The sequence below is a fragment of the Panthera pardus genome, unplaced genomic scaffold (genome assembly GCF_024362965.1).
Source record: "Panthera pardus isolate Hobbes unplaced genomic scaffold, ASM2436296v1 HiC_scaffold_8, whole genome shotgun sequence".
Classification (NCBI taxonomy): domain Eukaryota; kingdom Metazoa; phylum Chordata; class Mammalia; order Carnivora; family Felidae; genus Panthera; species Panthera pardus.
Window position 1 is genome coordinate 120984583 of NW_026527013.1, and position 21080 is coordinate 121005662.

At 45.8% G+C, this 21080-nt stretch overlaps 1 protein-coding gene across 5 annotated transcripts in view; it reads left to right on the top strand.

The window, feature by feature from the left end:
* PLEKHA8 (pleckstrin homology domain containing A8) overlaps nucleotides 1-21080 on the top strand; it is a 93120-nt gene that overhangs the window by 55735 nt on the left and 16305 nt on the right. Inside the window, exon 14 of one of the 5 annotated variants that reach the window (XR_002078456.2) lies at nucleotides 1236-1287. The exons of 2 other annotated variants lie outside the window; for them this stretch is intronic. Coding sequence is in view for 2 of the 3 variants with exons in the window: in XM_019443703.2 (XP_019299248.2) it covers nucleotides 1236-1433 (198 nt within the window). In the remaining variant the exon portion in view is untranslated. Of the gene's footprint in view, nucleotides 1-1235; nucleotides 7117-21080 lie in introns of those variants that run through there. 2 more of the 5 variants (XM_019443703.2, XM_019443706.2) reach the window with 2 other exon arrangements.

Below are 21080 nucleotides of genomic sequence, written 5' to 3' on the forward strand. Positions count from 1 at the left end.
TGAGTGCTGGGTAGGTCTTTAAATGTGAAGGCTCCTGTCCTTCAGCTCCAGGAGATTTTCTCACATTACGTTGAGATAATTGCCTTCCCTTCATTCTCTGCTCTCTCCCTTGTACTTCTGCCATTATTTGAGTATTTGGTGTGTACCAGAAAGTGAGCTCAGCATGTTGTACATATTACATTAATCTCTTCAAATAGGGAAAGTGGTACCAGCCCTCTTCTACAGAGGAAACGCAGGCTCTAGGAGGTTAAGCACCTTGCTCAAATTTCTCGAGCTAATATGTAGGAAGATTTGGGATTTGAATCCGTGTCTCCTTCACCCAAGCCTGTGCTTTAACCACTGCATGATAATGCCAGTCAGCCTCCAATTGCAGAAAGGGAGTGGGGCTTATTCTCAAAGACTTGTCAAGAATAAGAAGGCTCAGGAAAGCAAGTGTAGCGTAATTAATTGAAGATTCCAAAGTCTCCTGAGATCTCAGGAGAACCAATCCAGTGGATCCAGCCAGCAGATTTTGGCAACCTTAGGGAACAACTGGCCTACGAAAGGAAGAGAGCCATCCAGAGCCTAGGAACTGTTCCATCAGGGAAGGGGTGTGGTGTGGCAGCATGGTTGAAAAAACACAGTCGATCCTGAGTTCAGATCCTGGCCCTGGCCCTCGTTAGCAATATAATGTTCATCTGTAAACTAGGGCTATAAACTGTACAGGGTTCTTACACAGATTAAGTGGGATAAGATACGTTACAGCATCAGTGTACAAGCAGACAACAAGGGTAGCTCCCTTCCCTCTGAGGAAATCGTCACGGGTGCAGAGGAAATAATTTTCCATGTCGGGGGAAAGAGGGATAGGCAGAGAAACGTACGGATGGGACACAAATAAGAGAGTGAGGTGCCCTGGAAGGCTGGCCACGTGGGAACCAAGCCTGGGGGAGCAGCATGCACGCAGGTGGATTCTGAGCATTCAGAAGGAACGGTCTGGATCATGCTGTGAATGAGAAGGAAGCTTTTCTCAGAACTTCTCCCTCAGCACTCCGTGATTTGTTGGCATCGTTCATCCGCAAGATGGCCCAAGTACATACTTGTTTTCTTAGAGCCCGTGGCTTGGAAGGGCGTAGTATCACCCCCCTCATCTCCGTGTATGTGTGTGAGTGTGCGTGCACGTTTGCACTCATGCATAAGCGTAAAGCGTGCAAGAGCAAGAGACGTGGTGCAGATTCTCACGGGCAGTTCTTTTGCAGTTAGCTCTGAGGGCGGCTCCGTCCTATGAAGATTTTGTGGCCGCGTTAACCATCAAGGAAGGCGACCACCAGAAAGCAGCATTCAGTGTTGGGATGCAGAGGGACCTCAGCCTTTACCTCCCTGCCATGGAAAAGCAGCTGGCGATACTGGACACTTTGTACGAGGTCCACGGACTGGAGTCTGACGAGGTGGTATGACGTCTGCAGGACCGCGCTGCCTCCTACCTTCAGGGAATAAAGTCTGCTAATGTGTTCTGTTGCCCTGCTTCATTCCCAGCAGCAGCTTCGACCCTCTCCAGCCCCTTACTTGGTGGGATGGAGAGAAGGAGGCAAAGCCTAGTGCTTTTATATATAATTTTTTTTAATGCGTATGTGTTCTGTGTGTTTAAAAATCAAGGTGCTATATATTTCAGTTCAAAGGGCCTCCTGGAAACCAAATCATAGCTGTTATATTAGAATTGAACAGCAAGTTATAAGAGCAGATTTGACAAATGAGTTTGTCAGTATTGTGTTTTGTTTTTACCTTTCACGCCCCAGCTGAAAATGAGCAAGTTCTGTAGCAAGGACTGTAACACATAGCCAGTGTTTCGATCAACTTAGACTAAAAATTGGGGGCAAGGCTAAGCCCCTTTGTTGAAGCTATTGAAATGTGGAGTTGGTATTCCTAGACGTTCAGAGAATCCTCTCTCCCACGGCTCTGTGGACAGGAAGTGCCTGTGTAGTTCAGGTGTTTGGGGCATTGGTGTGGGCATGTCGGTGTCGAGGAGAAAGACACAAACACGGAGTGCCATCCCTGTCCGTGGGGGGGAGACTGTGGCTCCGAAGGGGTGAGTGGTGTGGCCTGACCCCAAGCAGGGGGACAGTCTGGCAGAGATGTGAGAGGTCACCTGAGATGACCCCTATCTAGTGCCCACACTTCGCCGGCATGCTTTCCCCTGCACCATCTGAATCAGTACAGTGAAACTGTGACATTCAGACTTTAGGGCTTATTACCCATTTCAGAAGTAAGGTGTAGAGGTTGAGGAGTTTACTCACAGGCATATAGCTTCTACTTAGAGGAAGCTGATGATTGCAAAGTGTGATCTGGACCACCTCTGCATCAAAATCACCTGGACTGCTTCTTCAAACAGCAAATTCCCAGGCCTTACCCTGACCTACTAAAGAATCAGAGTAGTGGGGGGTGGGACTCAGGAACCTACATTTGAATAAACTTTCCAGTTGATTCCTGTGCACCCAGGGTTGAAGAACTACAAGATTAAATTCTAGTTTAAATTCTAGTTTGCAGAACTCTTCTGCATGAACTAAATGGTGTGTCCTTTCTTTTCCAAAGAGGAAGAGACTTTCATTGAAATAAAATAGTTAAAGGGAGAGTGAGACGTAGAGCAAGTGTACTCACCATTTTCTTAACTGAACCAGCATCGGCGCCCAGCCATGAGGCTTCGGCATCGCATCAGGGACCACGGTTCTGAATGTGCTCTCTGATCAATCTTGGTATCATCACCAATAGTGCAAAGCAAGCTGTCTTTACAGCTTTAAGACTGTATCAGAGTTTAAAGGTAGGATTTAATCTTGCATAATACAACCCTGGGTAGGCGTTCTCCTGGCAAGCGTGTGACACCAGGGGTCTCCAGTAGGCCAAACTGCCAAGAGTGGGCGTGGGAGGAAAGTCCTGGAGGCTTCCCCCCCAGAGGCTGCTTCCTTCTAGCAGCTGGAAGAGAAGGTCCAGCGGAGGGTAGTGCCCCAGGGTAGAAGGTGAGGGCCTTTAAAGGGCACAGGTGCATGCTACCTGAGCAGCCCCAGGTGATTCTCTTCCAGGACAAAGAGAACCCTCTCCTTAGGCGGAGGTTCGTGTAGGGAGGGGTTTTGATTTTGTCTTTTATCTGTCTTTAAACGAATTGGCATTTATTTAGCTCGGATTAATGAAGCAGGTATGCAACTTACGCAAGGACTTCTGGAAAATGCTTAAAGAAAAACAAATGTCTAAAGGCTGGGGAAACGGTGCTAAAATGGTATCGCTTCTTCTGTATTTTAGCGCTTGTTACTGGCAGCTGCCAAGGCCTGTGTGTCGTTTCCCCTGCCCCCACAAGCAGCTAGTGTGGATCTCCTCTGGTCAGTGCGACTGTGACGGAGGAGCCGGAGGCTACTTCGGACTTCCTGCCCTCCCCGTAGCCTCCCGAGAGGGAAAAAGAAAACAACAGCCAGTCTGTGCTCGAACCCTGAACGAAGGCACTTTAGGCATTGTGCTGTTGCAAGGGGGTGCCACCGGGAGACTGTAAGTATCCCTTCGGAGCAGCTGCTGCCGCCCCGTCACCCCCAGTGAGCTCATGTGGTCTCTTGGAGAGGGTGCGGGTACACGGCGCGTGCCTCGGACTCGCCACCCTAGCTCTGGATACACACAGACAGAAGACAGCTGCTCGGCGTGGCCATTTCACATTTCTATAGGTACGGCCTTGGTTTCCATAACTTGGTTTTCCGGGGAAGAAGAATTTAATATTATCTGGGATCACTGGGAACCCAGATCAGAATAGCTTGAGTCTTGAATAAGTTACATTTTGTACTCCCCCTTTTCCCACCCCCGTAGACAGGCGTAGTGTTTTTGACAGGTATTTTCCTCACTGGAGCATGTTAAATGTGCCCAAGATGTATAAAGCTCGCAGGGTCCTGAATAAAAGGAACTGGAAATTGAACCTCGTACTACGTGATAAATGCAACTTGACGTGCAGTTTGGCACAGTCAGAGCTTCCTCCTGGACACACAGCATTTGCTTCTAGTTGAAGTTCTAATCTGCAGGTACCGTCTGAGATGGGAACAAAGAAAAGATAGTTCAGACCTTTTCTGCATGATCCTCCAAGATTTCTGGGACTTTTAAGCTTTCTTTCACCCAGTGAGAGATGAGAAAACATTAGTATGCTTGTCGACAGAGGAGTCACCTTGCCGTCATTGCTCAAAACATTTTTAGGGTTCCTTTTTTGGAGTAACCTTTAGAGAGATCCTGAAGAAGAAGGTAATTTGTCTTCTAGGGGTTAGTAGAAGCTGATAAGTAACATAACAAAGTGCTTGGTGCACGCAATTTCGTCACGTGCGCACCTCTCCCCATCCCCCTGCAGGAGAAGCCAGGCTTTACACTTCAGGGGGATTAATACACATTTGTCCAACTGAACAAACTCCTTGCGATGCTGGCAATTATCATTATTATTATTTTGCCCTTTGAAAGAAGATTTGCTTCATTATAGCTAATCCTGGTGAAAAATGTTAAGTTGGAGGGATACCTTTTGGGGACCAAACCAACTTACAACTATGAGGCGGAGATGATTTTCTTGTCAGCTCTTGATCCAGCTCTGCAGGGAGTTCTGGAAGCAGGGCTCTCCGGAGGCCGAGCATCTGAGTCCCCAGAGAACTGACTTTGAAAGGCAGTGTTCATTAGGATGTGTAAGTCGTGGCTTGAGGCACCTTGTCATCACTGTTTGCATGTCATTTCTGAACAGAGAGTTTCCTCAAATGTCAGTGTGCACAATAAGGGATATCTGGACTCCAGAACTCAGCCTGGCCGCTTTCTGTTACTGGGGATAGCCAGCAGTGCCCCCTCAGAGCACCGGAGCCACCCCCCACTCTAGCTGTTCTGCCCCATTCCTTAGCAGCTTCCTCTAACTCCTACCTACGTGGAGCCCCTGCTGCGGACCTAGCCCACGGTCAGGTGCCCAGTCGCCGGGGATTCTGTTCTCTTGGACTTCATTCAGGAGCTTCTTAAAGAACCCCCGGTCCCATTTGTAGCTGTGAAGCAGGTGACCGCCATGTGCGGAAAGTGACCTGTCATCAGATGAGTGCCGCCGGGAACGTTTGCGGGCATCTCTTTTTGATTATTAATTGCATCTGTGTATATACCCAAAAAGTCCATGCTTTCAACTTTATATTTTTGGAACAGTGTTTTTAATGAACAATAGGTGGAAGGAGCCAGTAAATAAAGTCACTTTTCTTTATTAAATTTGAAGGAAATAAAAGAGCTAGAGTAAGAGGTCTCTTATTAATGGGACCTGATCTGATTAGGAAAATCACATAGATGAAGAAATATCGTTTAAGACAGTAGAGAGAGTCAGGGGGTCGTGAGCAATATGAGATGATGTGAGGCAATTTTCTGAAAGCTTTTTATGTTTCTTTTCTATTTAAACTAGTACATCCCACAAGAAGTTGGTTACTTAATGGTGCGTTTCTGAATCGTTGATTAAAATCAGTTACTTCAGGTTTTAGTCCTAGGTTTTACAACTCTTCAGCTTCCCTATTCTGATGTTTTATGGGTGGTTTTTTTACGGTAAACCGTCAACCTTTTTTACATTTTAGGTTTAGAATTTGTAAGTAAAATATGTTTTAAGCGATTGTTCTGTTAGCTGAGCTAATGTGCTTGGTCTTAGAGGGCCTGACTTCAGATGCCCTTTGTGATCTGGTACAGTCTGTGCCCCAACCTCAGTGTGTACAGTAAGTCTTGTGTCCCTGTGAAGTGTATATGGAGGGCTTTCTTTAGAAATACGTTCTGCTTCTGGATGTCCCTTTGTAACCTGCAGTTGCTGACTCAGGGCTTTCATAATAATGACATACAAACTACTCAGTAGCTGTCTAATCGTATTTTAAGACCGCTTACCAGTTACAAGGTTGTTAGGGATCCATTCAGCACTTCATGAACAAACTGTTCGCCGGACCTTCTCCGTAAACGTTCCCGGTTCCCACCCTGTTGCAGCCAGTAGTCCTGTGTATGGAGGCCACTTGCATGACTTCTCTCGTCGCACTGCTGCTCTAAGGCACTCCAGGGCATGATTAAGTGATCATTGGCGGTACGCATGCATTGATCCTTCTCCTCCGCTGTTCTTCTATAGCCTTTCATTCAACGGAAAAAACATACCACTGCTCTGTAATGCAAAAGTTTGCAAGATTTTTTGGTTGCCCTTTTTAATCACTTCTCTTTCAGAGCGAACAGATGTTTTCAGCTAAGCTATGTGAGAACATAAGGAAGAGATCCTGCTTGTTTTAAGCACCGTTCTTTCTATTACATATATTTTAAAGTGTGGTCATGTGGTCAGTATTTCTTCCCTGTACTTTATAAACAGCAACCACCCTGGGACGGTTGGCACCCCTTGCAGAACTAATGAGATCACAGACTCCTGTGTACATGTCTCTTCATAGGTGCGTGTGGAGTCAGTGATGACAAGACGGGTGACCTAGAAGTATTCTGTTGCTTCCCAGAAGGCTGATGAGCCAGTGTCATGGCATGTTTGATGTCTGAGTCCCCAGTGTCATGACAGTTTCACTAGAATGTCAGTAAACAGCCCAACTACCTCATGTGAAATTGGCTGTGGACAATCTGTGTCAGATGAGACATGTATTTAAGGTTGATTTAATCTGGTTAGTAGATTGGACAAAATGATGTCTCTCTAAGGAAAAAAACATGAGACCAGATGCCAAAGGCTACAATGTACATAGATTTCCTTGGATTAATTTTTTAAGTCGGTGTTGAATTCCAGCCCCAGTATTCTTATCTTGAGTGTTTACGGTCTCATAGATCCACGCACTTTGAATACCTGTCACATGCAGTCTTGTGTTAACTGTTCTTGTCCTAAAGCATTTTGAATGAGCAGCATAATGACAATAGAAAGCAAGTGTCAAGTAGTTTGTTGATTTGTTCATTTTAATGGGCCTTTACTTAGAATACAATGTGTTGGAGCCTTTGGGGACCAACCAGTGAATGAGAATTTCATGTTTGGTGTTCATGTAAAAACTGTCCAACTTCTTACTCTATATCTTGTGGGGAGGGTTTTACTTTTTTTGCAAAAATGTTTGAAAACATCTGTCAGATTTTATATTCGTTAGTTATAATAAACTTATTTTTAAAGTATTTTATCAAGTGCTTCTCTTATTTTTAAAGTATTTTTTATCAAGTACATCTTCTAAAGATTTTTCTGTGCACTTCTGAATTGAATATGCCAGTAATAAGTCTCATTTGTGGAACACATACTGTTTGCCAGGCATCATTTTAAGCCCTTTACCAACAGTAACACATTTAATCCTCCTACTCTCTCTGTAAGGCCAGTACTGTTGTTATCCTCAGATTACAGATGAGAAATGGGTGCAGACTGAGGAAGCCCCTTGCCTAAGATCCCACAGCTGTTAGGGAGTAGAGCCAGGCTACAAACTCAAGCAGCCTAGCTCCGAAATCTTTATAAAACTGGTTAAAACCTAAACAGAAATTAATTTTGAAGCATCAGAAGACCTCTTTAATGGCATTGCACTGGGTGTGCCTAGCATTCTAGAACCATTAGCTCCTTTCACAGTGGCTCTGTTCTTTGGCCCAGTTTTCATTCTGTTTTCAGAAAAACCACAAACACAGAACAGATAGATGAGTTTGCTATGCCTAATATGTGAGTGGCTGTGTGATTAAAAAGTTCACGTTCAACAGGCAATACTTTTTTCAAAATCATTTGATGCCAAAGTAGTGTTGCACCTGTTGGGTTTTCTCTCTTGTATGCTTGTTGGTGGATATTAAATACCTGTAGGTAGATGGGTCTGCATGGCTGGTGTGTGAAACCACACTGTCCACAGAGAAGCTTCCTGTCAATTGCCCGCATGAGGCCTCCTCTCCAGCCACCTCTTTATTTTTACTTTTTTAATGTTTATTTATTTTTGAAGGAAAGAGCAGGAGCAAGGGAAGGGCAGAGAGAAAGGGAGACACAGAATCCGAAGCAGGCTCCAGGCTCCGAGCTGTCTGCCCAGAGCCCGATGTGGAGCTCAAACTCAAAAACCACGAGATCGTGACCTGAGCTGAATTCGGACGCTCAACCGACTGAGCCGCCCAGGCGCCCCAACCAGCCACCTCTTTAAATACATGATCTGAGCCAATTAGAAGCCAGGGAAGCAGGATTGAAGGAAGAGAAGCAAGCGAAGTTGTGGTAGGTCCTTGAGCGCAAGGTTCACGTGGACTCTGCTGGAGTGGCCGTGTTGGGCCACGTGCGAGAGAGAGAAGAGACAGCTGGTAGAGACAGAAGACAGATGGTGTGGGCCCACTGAGGAACCGTGTAGCTGCCAGGGCACCTACAAACTTTCTCGGCAGGCTGACTTTCTCTTTCCTACTTCCAGTGCTCAGGAGGCCTGCTTTCCTGCCCTGGGAGTCCTCCCCTGGAGAAAGGTGGACCTTTACAATACAGCCCCAACTCTCCTTACACCTCCTCTGGTGGGCGTCTGTCCCTTGAAACAATCACTATGATGAGCATATGTGTCTCTGTTCCCCAATGAATATGGGCACATCTTTTTTTTTTTTTTTTTTTTTTACTTTTGTTAATGTTTATTTATTTTTGAGAGAGAGCACGAGCAGGGGAGGAGTAGAGGGAGGGAGAGACACAGAATCCGAAGCAGGCTCCAGGCTCTGAACTGTCAGCACAGAGCCTAACATGGGGCTCGAACTCACAAACCGTGAGATCATGACCTGAGCCAAAGCCGGATGCTTAACCGACTGAGCCACCCAGGCACCCCCCCCGGACAAATCTTTTTTTTTTTTTTTTTTTTTAATTTTTTTTAAATGTTTATGTATTTTTGAGGGAGACAGCACGAGCAGGGGAGGAGCAGAGAGATAGGGAGACAGAATCCGAAGCAGGCTCCAAGCTCTGAGCTGTCAGCACAGTGCCTGACGCGGGGCTCAAACTCACAAACTGCGAGATCGTGACCTGAGCCGAAGTAGGACGCTTAACCGACTGAGCCACCCAGGCACCCCCGGGCAAATCTTAAAGAAAAAACAAAGTGGCCTACATTGAAGAACCACCACCCTTGTCCCCCAACGGAAGTGCCTGTCCATACCTGAAGTCAGTCTGTATGAGCTCTCTGCTTGTTCTAAGTTATGGGCACTTTCTCCACAGAACCCTAGGAGCTTTTTTGCAATGGTTTTGTTCTCACAAACCTTAAACTTCAATACTGCCAGGGATGGCTGTGTGAGGACCAGCTATCTCCTGCCTTCTCCATACCTACCAAGAGCAGTGCTATCAGAAGGTGTGTGAAGAGTCGGCTTTTGTCCCTTAGCACCACCCTCTGTGGTACTTGGGAGCCATGGAAAGATAAGCTTCCTGGAGGATGAACCAAGGTGTGTTCAGAAAGAGAACATGTTTCAATATCTGTCCTGAGTTCCAATGGGTAGGGGATAGAGTAGCCTCCTGATCATGAGGGACCAGCTGACGAGAGGCTGTGTCTGCTGCGTGTTATTCTTCCAGAGTCTGTGAATACGAGTACATTTTCTGTCTCTTCTATTTTTCTGCAGTAAACACAGGTTCACTTGGAAAATCTGTGCTTAGTGGCTGTGATGCAGAAACCAAAAGAACAATTAGGTAGGAATGGAACCGTCCTAGAGTTGGTATTTGTATTTTTTCTTATGTTCACATGTGTCAATTAGATGTCTGAGACCCTTTATACAAGCACAGATCACACCCTTCATACATTCATACACACGCGCACACACACACACACACACACACACACACACCCTGACACTGTCCTCATCACCATCATTCTTTCCAGAGGCACAAAATGGAGATACTGCCTTTGTAGCAGGAATGGTTCAGGCTGAAAGAATCGATGAGTGTTAATGGTCTGACATCAGCATTGGACTGGAGACACAAATCACACTTAGGTGGTTTGCTGTGTAATCACATCTCCTTTTTTTAGAGAACAGAATTGTCACATCTTTGCTAACACTGAGTGTGCGGCCAATTTTAGGGCTTGCTGCTTTGGCTTGACAGTCCAAGTTGTTGAAAAGTTTTTAGATGTTTTAAAAGTCAGATCTTGATTCAGAGTTCTGCATGAGATCACCTTCGACATTCCCCCTGACCTTTACCCTTCCACTGACCGTTACGTGTCACTGACCAAACCTTCCCCCAGGTTTTGTGAGTCACTAGGGCAGATGGGGCTCAGACTTTCTGCCTGGCTCCTCCTGATTTAGACCTGGCTCTCTACCCCCCTTCTCTGCAAACTTGTTAAATTCATTCGTGTCCAGATAGCAGCCTCAGATGCTTCTGCGATAGCAGAGTCCCATGTGGACAGCCCTTAAGTTACCTTCAAGTACAAGCCGCTCACCTGGATTGTGGTCTTGAGCTCCAACCAGACCCACTTGCCTTCTGATCTTCTTAGATGTCCTACCTTCATCTGAAACCCTCAGTCCACACTCGGTCACCTCTTAAGCTTTGCCATTTACGTAGGTGGTGTCACTATTATTCCAGTCACTCAGGCAGGAAATTCCGACACCCTGAGCTCCTGCCTCACTTCCACTCTCTCTACCCAGTTGGCTATGAAGGCCTGCCTCAGCCGCCTCACTCCAGTGGCCGCAGCCTTGACCTCTGAATTCGGTGCTCTTGCAACCTGTCCGCCACTGCCTTCCAAATCTGAAAACACTTTATGACTCCGTGCCGTGGTTCAGATTCTTTCACAAACTTGGAATGCCCTTTTCCCTTCCCCTTCCTCAAAGCCCAGATTGAACCTCACCTCAAAAACTGCCCCACACAATAATCCCAGCCATTAAGTTCACCTCTAAACACCTGCGCTTCTAAACAATACCGCATAAATTAGAACTTACAGATAGGAAGCATGACTCCCAAGAGAACTAGACATTCTTTGGATGAGTCTTTTGTTTATTGGTTGTAGCACCTTCCTCACTAAATCGTGAACTTCACCTTATTCAAGTCAGGGCATCTAGCACCCGACACTGCCTTCCTTGCCCATGGAAGGATTCTAAAACCGTCTTAGAAGTTGGGCATTACCTCACACGGTGCTCCCCTGGTTCTTTAGGTGTGTTGGTTCCATTATCCAACTAGATAAGAATATTCTGAAGCAAAACCCTGTGCATCTCTCCTTTCCTGCTTCCTCTGCTACTCAAATGAGTGCCTGACCACTCAGTATAAAATAATTTGTGTTTTTTATATTGTGCTGTGGGTTCGGTCTTCGGCTTTGTCCGGCACAGCTGAGGTCAGCAGAAAGGATTACTCAAGACTCCATGCAAGTCAAGAGAGGTGAGAGAGAGGCTAAGGGAAGTCTCCCTGAGCTGCTTTCAAGCTCCCACATGTATTGAGCATACATCCAGGGAAACATTGTGCGATACGTCAGTGGGCTGCATACAGAAAGCATGCAGAAAAACAAGGCAGTTCCCAAGACTGTAAAAGAGCAGATGCAGAAAGCAGGGTGGAGAAGAAGATAAAATATTCCATAGATAACATGGTCTAAGGAATTCATGAGCACAGGCAGGACCCAGCCCCTATATACACGTTAATTAGACACTGGCCTGCTGTTTTCAGCAAGGCCAGAAAGCAGTGTTCTTCTTTGCAGTGTGTTCCCTATGTTCTCCTAACCCAGGACATAGCTCTTTGATTTCCCACATATTACCTTAATTAATGCAGGTATAAAATGTTTTCTAAACGGTGCTTATGTGTATCAAATTAGGAACAATTAGAAGACAAAGTCCAGTTCATAGTTTTCAGCTCTATACGTTTAAGTAAATCACTAGAAGGACTTAAAAAAACAAGCAAATAAAAACACTGATGTTTAAGCCCCTCCTGATCACTTAACTCAGTCTCTGGAAAGCAGCCTGACACTTGTATTGGTAAAATCTCCCCCGTGATTATAATATGCAGCCCGATTGAGAACCCAGAGTTGCTGGTTTTGACATTTCAAATTGTGCTTTTGGGGGGTGCCCTGCTGACTCAGTCAGTAGAGCATATGACTCGTAATCTCAGGGTCATGAGTTCAAGTCCCACATTGGGCATGGAGCCTAGTTAAAATTTAAAAATTAAAAAAAAAAAACAAACACCTTTTTTTAAAATAAATAAAATTGTGCTTTGGGTTTTTTTGTCTTTTGTGTGTGTGTGTGTGTGTGTGTGTGTGTGTGTTTAGGATAAGTAAGACCAGATCACAAAACCTTCATCCCCTAAATCCTAACAAAATGAACTACCAAAATAAGTAAAAATTTTAAAGGTGAAAACCAGTAAAAAAAAAAAAAAAAAAAAAAAAAAAAAAAATATATATATATATATATATATATATATATATATATATATATATTCACCAGCAGCAAAGCAAGGGAAGGAGCCCAACCTTGCCATTAAGCCCCAAACTCCAAAAGATGATCACCAAAGAAAAAGACCAGATTTTCTGGCAAGAATGAAAAGAGTTCCTAATCCTGCCACCCTATTGAGGGCATTTGCAAACTCCAGAATGCTCATTAAAACCTCAGGTTTTGGAAGGAAACTGATTGGAGAGTTGGGGCAAGATGAGTAGACATCTCTTCCTTCCTCTGAGTAGGGCTGGCATGTGTGTGTGTGTTGGGGAAGCACGGGGGAGTTCTTGGAGAGAGATGGGTGAAACACGAGAACAAGAAACAGGAAAAACCAGCCTGTCCCGGAATTAAGAGACAAAACCACATCCCAAAGGTCTCCTCCTGTAGCAGATTCGTCTCCTCTCCATTCGGAAGTTACCCTGGTGCAGGAGTTGATGCAAGCAAGTATCAGAAGAACAGAGCAGAGTCTAATCCTTCCAACCAAAAATGTGTACGCCCAGCTCCTCCTTCCTCCCACGTGCAGACACAGACACAGACAAGCAGGTTGGTTTGGCTGATACACACTGCTATGGCTGTGCTGGTCATTAAAATATCAAAATACTTCCATACCGGGGAAGTAAATGATCGCTGACGGAAGCAGCTCACACTGCTCTGGCCACCCTAGCCCCTCTCACAAGAAACCCCCCAACTCCATACCACCGACCGGCAACAAAAGAAGTAACGTGTGGCCCAACATGGCGTCTTCGGGCTCCTACCCCAGGGCTGTGGCCACCCTCTCTTCTGTTTGTTCAGTGTCTGTGTTGTGCTGGTTATTAAGTACTTAGAAATCATCATAGAACGGAAGCCCAGGAGAAGAGAAGTCGTCAAATAAGAGAGCATACGTGCCAACAGTATATCAAAGCAGATAAATGGTCTGTACAGAGACACCTTCCCCATGAGCAAATCTAAATAAAATGACCCAGCGACCACGTAAACACACAGCCACCAGAATGGGTGGGGGAACAGATGAAATCAGTTGGGAAGAGAAGCTCACCTAAAGAAGCAAAAGTTCCCACAGGTATACTGTGTTCTCACAAGAACTCAAAAGAGCATGAATCCAATAAGACACAAGCTCATATATGAGCTGATTAAACAACAGGATGAAGGCAGACTACGCTGCAGCACCCGAGTGGCTCAGTGGGTTGAGCGTCTGACTTCTGCTCAGGTCACGATCTTGCGGTTCATGAGTTTGAGTCCCGCGTCGGGCTGTGTGCTGACAGCTCAGAGCCTGGAGCCTGCCTTGGATTCTGTGTCTCCCTTGTTCTGCCCATCCCTGCACGCGCTCTGTCTCTCTGTCAGAAATTTTTAATGTTTTATTTAGTTTTGAGAGAGACAGAGCGTGTGCGGGGGAGGGGCAGAGAGCAGAGGGAGACGCGGAATCCAAAGCAGGCTCCAGGCTCTGAGCTGTCGGCACAGAGACTGACACGGGGCTCGAACTCGCAAACCACGAGATCACGACCTGAGCTGAAGGCAGACAAACCGACTGAGCCACCCAGGCGTCCCCCCAAAAAAGGCAGGCTGAAGAGCGAAGAAAACGGCTTAGCCAAAATAACACTCTTCTAGAATAAATAAGTGAATTAGAAATAGCAAGAAACATGGTTGAAAACTAGATACCATGGAAGAAAAGGCTTGAGGTTGAGACGGCTGCAAAAGCCAGAGTAATTCTTGAGACGACAATTGTAGGAAGACAGCCAGCCAAGGGTCTTAAACTTCTTTGCCACAAGATTCAATGCCAGGAGGTAATGGAGAAATATCTCCAAAGTTCTACGTAGGAAAAAGAGTGACTAAGTAGGTGATTGCCAGCCACGTTGTCAAATATAATGTCAAGAGTGCAAAACTCAGGGAAAACAACACCCACAAGCCCTTCTTAAGGAAACCACTTGATAGAAAAGGCGAATCAAATAGCTCAATAATGGAGGAGATTGTAACAAAACGGCAGGTGATGTGCATTGAATTTACATAAAGAACGAAGGCCAAACTGGGAATTGCATTGTAGATTCAGACTGCACGTGATATAAGCCTTAATAATATAACTAGTAAATTGGGGGTGGGAAAGGGAAATATAAGCATGTCAGTCTCTTCATAACAGAGAGTTGATGTCGTCTAAAGAAACAAACATACGACCAGCCTCTTGAGTCTGTTGGTAACTTTTTAAAAAATAAGCTTGAATAGAGTTTTAAATACCTGTTGGGGGGAAAAAAAATTAAGTTTAGTAGTTGTTTCAATTTACTTTGGTTTCTGTCTTAAATGCAAGCAAAGGAGCCGAGTGTTATTTTTTAAAATAAATGTGATTTGGGGCGCCTGGGTGGCTCAGTCGGTTAAGCCGCCGACTTCGGCTCAGGTCATGATCTCGCGGACCGTGAGTTCGAGCCCCGTGTCGGGCTCTGTGCTGACAGCTCAGAGCCTGGAGCCTGTTTCAGATTCTGTGTCTCCCTCTCTCTGGCCCTCCCCCATTCATGCTCTGTCTCTCTCTGTCTCAAAAATAAATAAACGTTAAAAAAAAAAATTAAAAAAAATAATAATAAAATAAAATAAAATAAATGTGATTAGGAATAAATATGATGAATGAAAATGAACGTAAATCTATGACTATAAACACCACTATCCTTTCGTTGCTATCTGTGTAAGAAGGAAAAAGTCAGAAATGATACCCAGCGAAAAGTTATTGTTATTGGTGGTTATTGTTAGGTGGGTATTGATTTTGTTTTAGTCTCTTCTTTTTTGTGCCTTATTATATTGCTTGATTTTTATTTGAGAACCATGCTATATTTTTATTTTAAAATAGGAGGGGAGGGGGTGTTTTTAAAACAAGGTTAAAAAGCATTGTGTAGTGTAGGTGGGTGCCTGTTTTATGCTGTTCCTTGTAATGACATTGCTTTGTAACTCCTAGCAAGATACTGTAAGCTTTTAACTTAATCCCACCACACTTCCTGTTTTGGCACTGGCTATTTTTCACTCATGAGCCACTATCTCTTTAGGCACACAAAGATACTACTCATCTAAAACTCCCATTTTATGCAACTGAGAAGTGCTGCATTCTTTTGGTCTAACCGGAAAAATTGAACGCCAGTATGATACCTAGCGACCTGCCCGGTACATCTGAAACAAATGAAGAAACAGAAAGAGAGACTGTTTGGAGTGACTGACAGTAAATCTTACAAGAAGGAAGCCAGAAAGACTCAGCACCGTAGGAATGTTGCACATGCATTGGCTGCAGTCCATCGGAGGAGCTGAGAGGCTTCTATCTTCGTGCCTCTGTGAGTCTGGAAAGAAAATGTCAACCCTGTCCCCACCCAAGTGAAATCGCTGGGCAGTAGAGCTGAGCCACGCCAAGAGAGGTGCCATGCTGGCATCCTGGCCTCGGACCTCCCGCCTCCAGCGCTGGGAGAAATACACATCCCTTGTGGAAGCCAGCCAGCCTGTGGCATTTGGTTCTAGCAGCCCGAGCTGATGAAGACAATCCCTCTCCTCTCGGGTTACAAACCGAGATGGCACGAGAATGACTCATCCGCAGCCTGCCCTCCCTTGGCTGCTGGGAGGTCCGCTTTGGGAGGAAATGAGGGCAACAGAGAGAGCTGAGAGATGGCGGCACCCAGGGGTGGAGAGCCAGAGCAAGAGAGAATACGGAGGGCTGGATCAGACCATGCCTGGGGCCAGCTCCACGCCTGTCCTTCCCAGCGGCACAAATCAGTACCTCCCCCTTTATTGAGATCTAATTGGAATGAAGTCTCTGTCGCTTGTAACTGAAAGAAGTTTGAGGACGTTTTAAATAAGTCCAGAGACATGTGCCCTTGGCCAGATTGCCCTATTTCTCTCTCGATGCTTCCTGCCTCCACAGAATATATGGGCGTATTCTTTTGTGGTTAATAGAAGGAAACTGAGCAGCAGGCGAAAACTGGAGCCGCCTGGGGGTCCCATGAAGTCAGGACAATTTGGTACTGCGACAGCATCAGGACACTGGAGCCGATGCTCCGGGTTCCGCTGGCCTCGACCTCCTTCCTAAATAACAGCAATAATGGTGAATATGTATGGACTACCCAGAACCGTGTGAACAACTTCAAATAGCTCACCTCGTCCACCCTTCAGCACAAGCATGCAGTATATGTTATTGGCACCATTAACACGGGGGCGGGGAGGGGACTGAGACTTGGCAGTGTGGCTCTGTCGGCCCAGGGAGCACGTGCGTGCCAGGCGGGACCGAGACGTGAGCCCACGCAGGCTGACACCCGGGCCCACATCTTCCCGCCGCACTTGGGACGGGAGAGCAGAGACTCTGGGACCCGCCAGACCTGGGCTCGCATCCCAGCCCGCCGCACCCCAGCCGTGGGGCTCTTAAGCGTGCTCCTTACCTTCTCTGGGCTTCCCTTTCTCCGCCGGAAACCAAGAGGAGGCGGTTGCATCCCCCCCCGTTCATAAGATCCTTGCAAGGAGTGAAGGAGGCCGCGTATGAAAATCGCTGGGCACACTGCCTCACTCACCCGGACAGGCACGCGCGCGGTGGCACCTTCAGGGCCCGCAAGGCTCCTGAACACGGAGTGGGTGCTCACCCTTTGCGCGGGCCCTTCTGGACCCTTCTCATCCTCCTGGCTGTGAGGGGGAAGCTCCGGACGGGCCTTGGCACGGACAGATCTGGATTCTGGTCCTGCCTTTGCGGTTTGCAGTCCGGGTCACCTTGAGCGAGTTCTTTAACCCCTAGCGTCTTTGTTGCCTCATCTGTCAGACTGAGGTGGTGGGTCAACGACATGTCTCCACAACTGGGCAAGAAACAAAAACGCTGCAAACAAATGAATAGCTGTGGGATGCAAGCGTTGCAATGGGTGCCTTGTGAACACAGGAGTGAGTCCCATCCACTTCCTGCTCTCCAGGAATTTGCGGTCTAGGAATGGAGATAAGGCGCGTTCTTGAAATAACTGTGCTATAAAACAGAATGTAACACAAGCTCCACAAGAAGTGTAAACAGGGGCACCTGGCTGGCTCTGTTGGTAGAGAGTGCAACTCTTGATCTAGGGATTGTGAAATCAAGCCCCAAGTTGGGCATAGAGCCTACGTTAAAAAAAAAAACAAAAAAAAACCAAAAAACAAAAAAAAATTTAAAAAAAAAAATGCTTTAGGAGCCCAGAGCAGGGAGCACATCGTTTTAGAGGATGAGAGCATAGGACGCAGGTTTCCTAGGGGCCCACAGAGAAGCTGGGGCGTAAAGAATGGTGTGGCAGTTGGCATTCTCTTGGTGGCAAGTGACTGGAGACCTGACAGACACTATCCACCGCCTCACCTCCCTGACGTTTGTAGAACGTCTGTTTGCAGAATACACATGGAACATTCACCACGTGAAGCCGTATGCTGGACCGTCAACAATTTAAAACCACTGATGTGAAGAGAGATCCTGGGAAGACAGGAGTGGCGGCAGTGTCATATTCAGTCTCTGAATTCCCACACAAGAACAGAACAACTAGACGGCAAAACCGAAAGTTCACGAACAGCTTTTACCACAAAACTAGGTGTATTCGTCCCCTAGGGCAATAGCGAGTTACCACAAACATGGCGGCTGAACACAGCACTGACTGTCTCCATTCTGGGTGTTAGCAGGGCCACGCTCGCTCTCAAAGGCTCTAGGGGAGAATCGTTCTTTACCTCTTGCTGGTGGTTGTTAGCAATCCCTGGTGTGCCTTGGCAGGCGCCAGTGTTAACGCCAGCGACTGCCCGTATCTTCACACGGCTGTCTTTTCCCTACGTCTCCAAATCTCTCTCCTTACAAGAATACCAATCATTGGACTTAGCGCCCATCCTAATCCCGTATGACCTCATCTTAACTTGCTTATATATCTGCAAAGACTCTATTTCCAAATAAGATGACATTCACAGATACGTGGAATTAGGATTTTAGAATTGAACTGGATCTCTTGGAGGGACACAATTCAACCTGTAACACTAGGTGGCATTATACCTAAGAAGATGGTAATGAATGCTTTCCTGCCACAATCAGGAAGAAGGTAAGCATGTGTGTGCTCAACATACGACTTCTATTCACTATTGAAGTTGAGCTCCCAGCAACGCAGGAAGGCAAGAAAAGAAAATGTATACAGATTGAAAAGGAAGAAAGAAAACCTTTTATCTGCAAGTGCTGTATGTAGAAAACCTGAAGGACTGTACAAAGGCTATTGGAATTAATAGCCCGATTTACGATGTTCGTAGGACACAAAATCAATATAGAAGCGTAAGTTGTGTTTCTACACGGTTTTTCCAGCAAAAAAACAGAAAATGCAATTTTAAACATAGTGCCACTTAAAATATTGTAAAATTTGGGGCGCCTGGGTGGCTTGGTCGGTTAAGCGTCCGACTTCAGCTCAGGTCATGATCTCACGGTCTGTGAGTTCGAGCCCCGCGTCGGGCTCTGTGCTGACAGCTCAGAGCCTGGAGCCTGTGTCTCCCTCTCTCTCTGTTCCTCACATGCTCTGTCTCTCTCTGTCTCAAAAATAAATAAACGTTAAAAAAAAAAAATTTAAAATATTGTAAAATCTATAATATAATCAGGAATAGCAGTGGCTCAGTCGGTTAAGCGTCCAACTCTTGATTTCGGCTCGGGTCATGATCTCCTAGTTCGTGAGGTCAAGTGCCACATGGAGCTCTGCACTGACAGTGCGGAGCCTGCTGGGGATTCTCTCTCCTTCTCTGTCTGCCCCTTCCCCCTCCCAAAAAATAAATAAATAAACAGTTTTAGAAAATAATCAGGAATGAATTTCGTAAAGTACATACCAAACCTCTACACTGAAAACTATCAAACATACCTAAGCCCTAAGATAAATTTTTAAAGGTATACCATGTTCATAGGTTGGAACATCTGATAACGATAGAATGTCTCCGACGTGTCAGGTTTTTGGTTTCCTTTTTCACTCCACCAAGCAATTCTCCAACACCAGCTGGTCTCCTACAATTCAACTGAATTCAGTTCGGCTATTGTCTACCCACGGAAAGCGTCGGGTTCCACAAGTTAAGGACTCCTTAGTCCTTAACAGGATTGCCACCCCTCCTTGAGATGCCGGCCGCAAGTCCAGGTTGTTGCCTGGCCACCTGTAGCTCAGAGGTTCTGACAACCCCCTTTCAGGTTGATTACTTTGCTAGAGTGGTTCTCAACTCAGAGAAACATCTACCTCCATTGAACAGCTGATAAAAGGCTGTAACTCCGGAGCAGCTAGATGGAAGTGATGCATAGGGCAAGGTGTGCAGACAGGTGCCAGGAGCTTCCATGTCCTCTCCAAGTTCACCCTCTCCTTTCACTTCCATGTGTTCAGTGCAGAAGCTCTCCGAATCCCATCCTTTTGGGTTTTTTATGGAGGCTTTATTACATAGACCCGATTGATTAAATCACTGGCTGTTGATGATTGAACTCAATCTCTAGCCGGCTTGCCTCTCTGGAGGTCAAGGGCAGGGACGGAAAGTTCTAACCCTCTAATCACGTGATTGGTCCCCCTGGGAACCAGCCCCTGTCCTTAAGTGCTTTCCAAACGTCATCTTATTAACAGAGACTCAGGTGTGGTTGAAAGGGGTTTGTTGTGAATATCAAAATGCCTCGGGGCACCTGGGTGGCTCAAAGGTTAGGCATCCAACTCTTGATTTCGGTGCTGACACCACAGAGCCTGTTTGGCCCTCTCTCTCCTCTCCCTGCCCCTCCCCTGCTCTCTCTCTTTCTCAAAATAAATAAACCTCAAAAACATCTTTTTAATAAAATGCCTTCTTGATCACTCTTATAATTTAGGAAATTCCATGGGCTCTATTACCTCTGTACCAGAAACAGAAAACCAAATACAGGTGTATCATAAATTGTAGTGTCACAATGTGATACTAATTCATCTAAAGATTCAGTACAATCCCAGTAAAAATACCACCATGTAGATATGACACGAAAGGCACGAGCAACACAAGAGAAAATAGGTTGATTGGACTTCATCAAAATTGAAAACTTTTGTGCATCGAAGACATTGTTGAGAAAGTGAAAAGATAAACTATAGAATGGGAGAAAATATTTGTACATCGTAGGTCTGATTAGGTGTTGCAGGATTTTTTACCTCCGTACCCAGGGTTCATTGTCTCGCTGCTTTGAAAAGTCAAGAGGTGGACACAGAATACAATGAGCAGTAAGCAAAAGTTTATTAGATTATAAGATTAGAAGTAAGAGTAGTCTGAAAGCTCTCTTTGCAGAGAGGGCACATTCAAAGGTGAATACCCCCGATTATAGGGAAGGGTCTTTATTTCATAGGGTTTGGGTTGGCCCCTTCCCTTCCCTCTCGTTCCTTCTCAGGTCTTAACCTTTGTTGGCTTGATCGCTCTAGGTGCTGGGTTGTCCATTCCCGATCGGCTGGATTCCATTGTGTGAGGGTCATCCTGTCCCTTGTACAACATAAGCTTTATGGTTTACTTATTTTAGTAAGGTATTTTGATTATCAAATTCCTGAAGGGAACCTGAGGGGGAGTAGGTGGTGTCTGTGACCTTCTTAAGAGGAACCTTACGCCCGAGGAGGTTTGCTGTGATCAAATGCTCCCAGCATTGTTCCAAATTATGTGTGTTTCCCCACCCAGGGAACTCACGTCCTAACCTTTCCCTCTCTTTTATCCTATCTTTGCCATATCATAAATGGCAAATGACTCGCATTGAGAATATACAAACTTAAATACTTATAACTCAACAACAAAAAGACTAACGGCCCAATTAAAAACTGGGCAAAACAGAAGTAGACATTTCT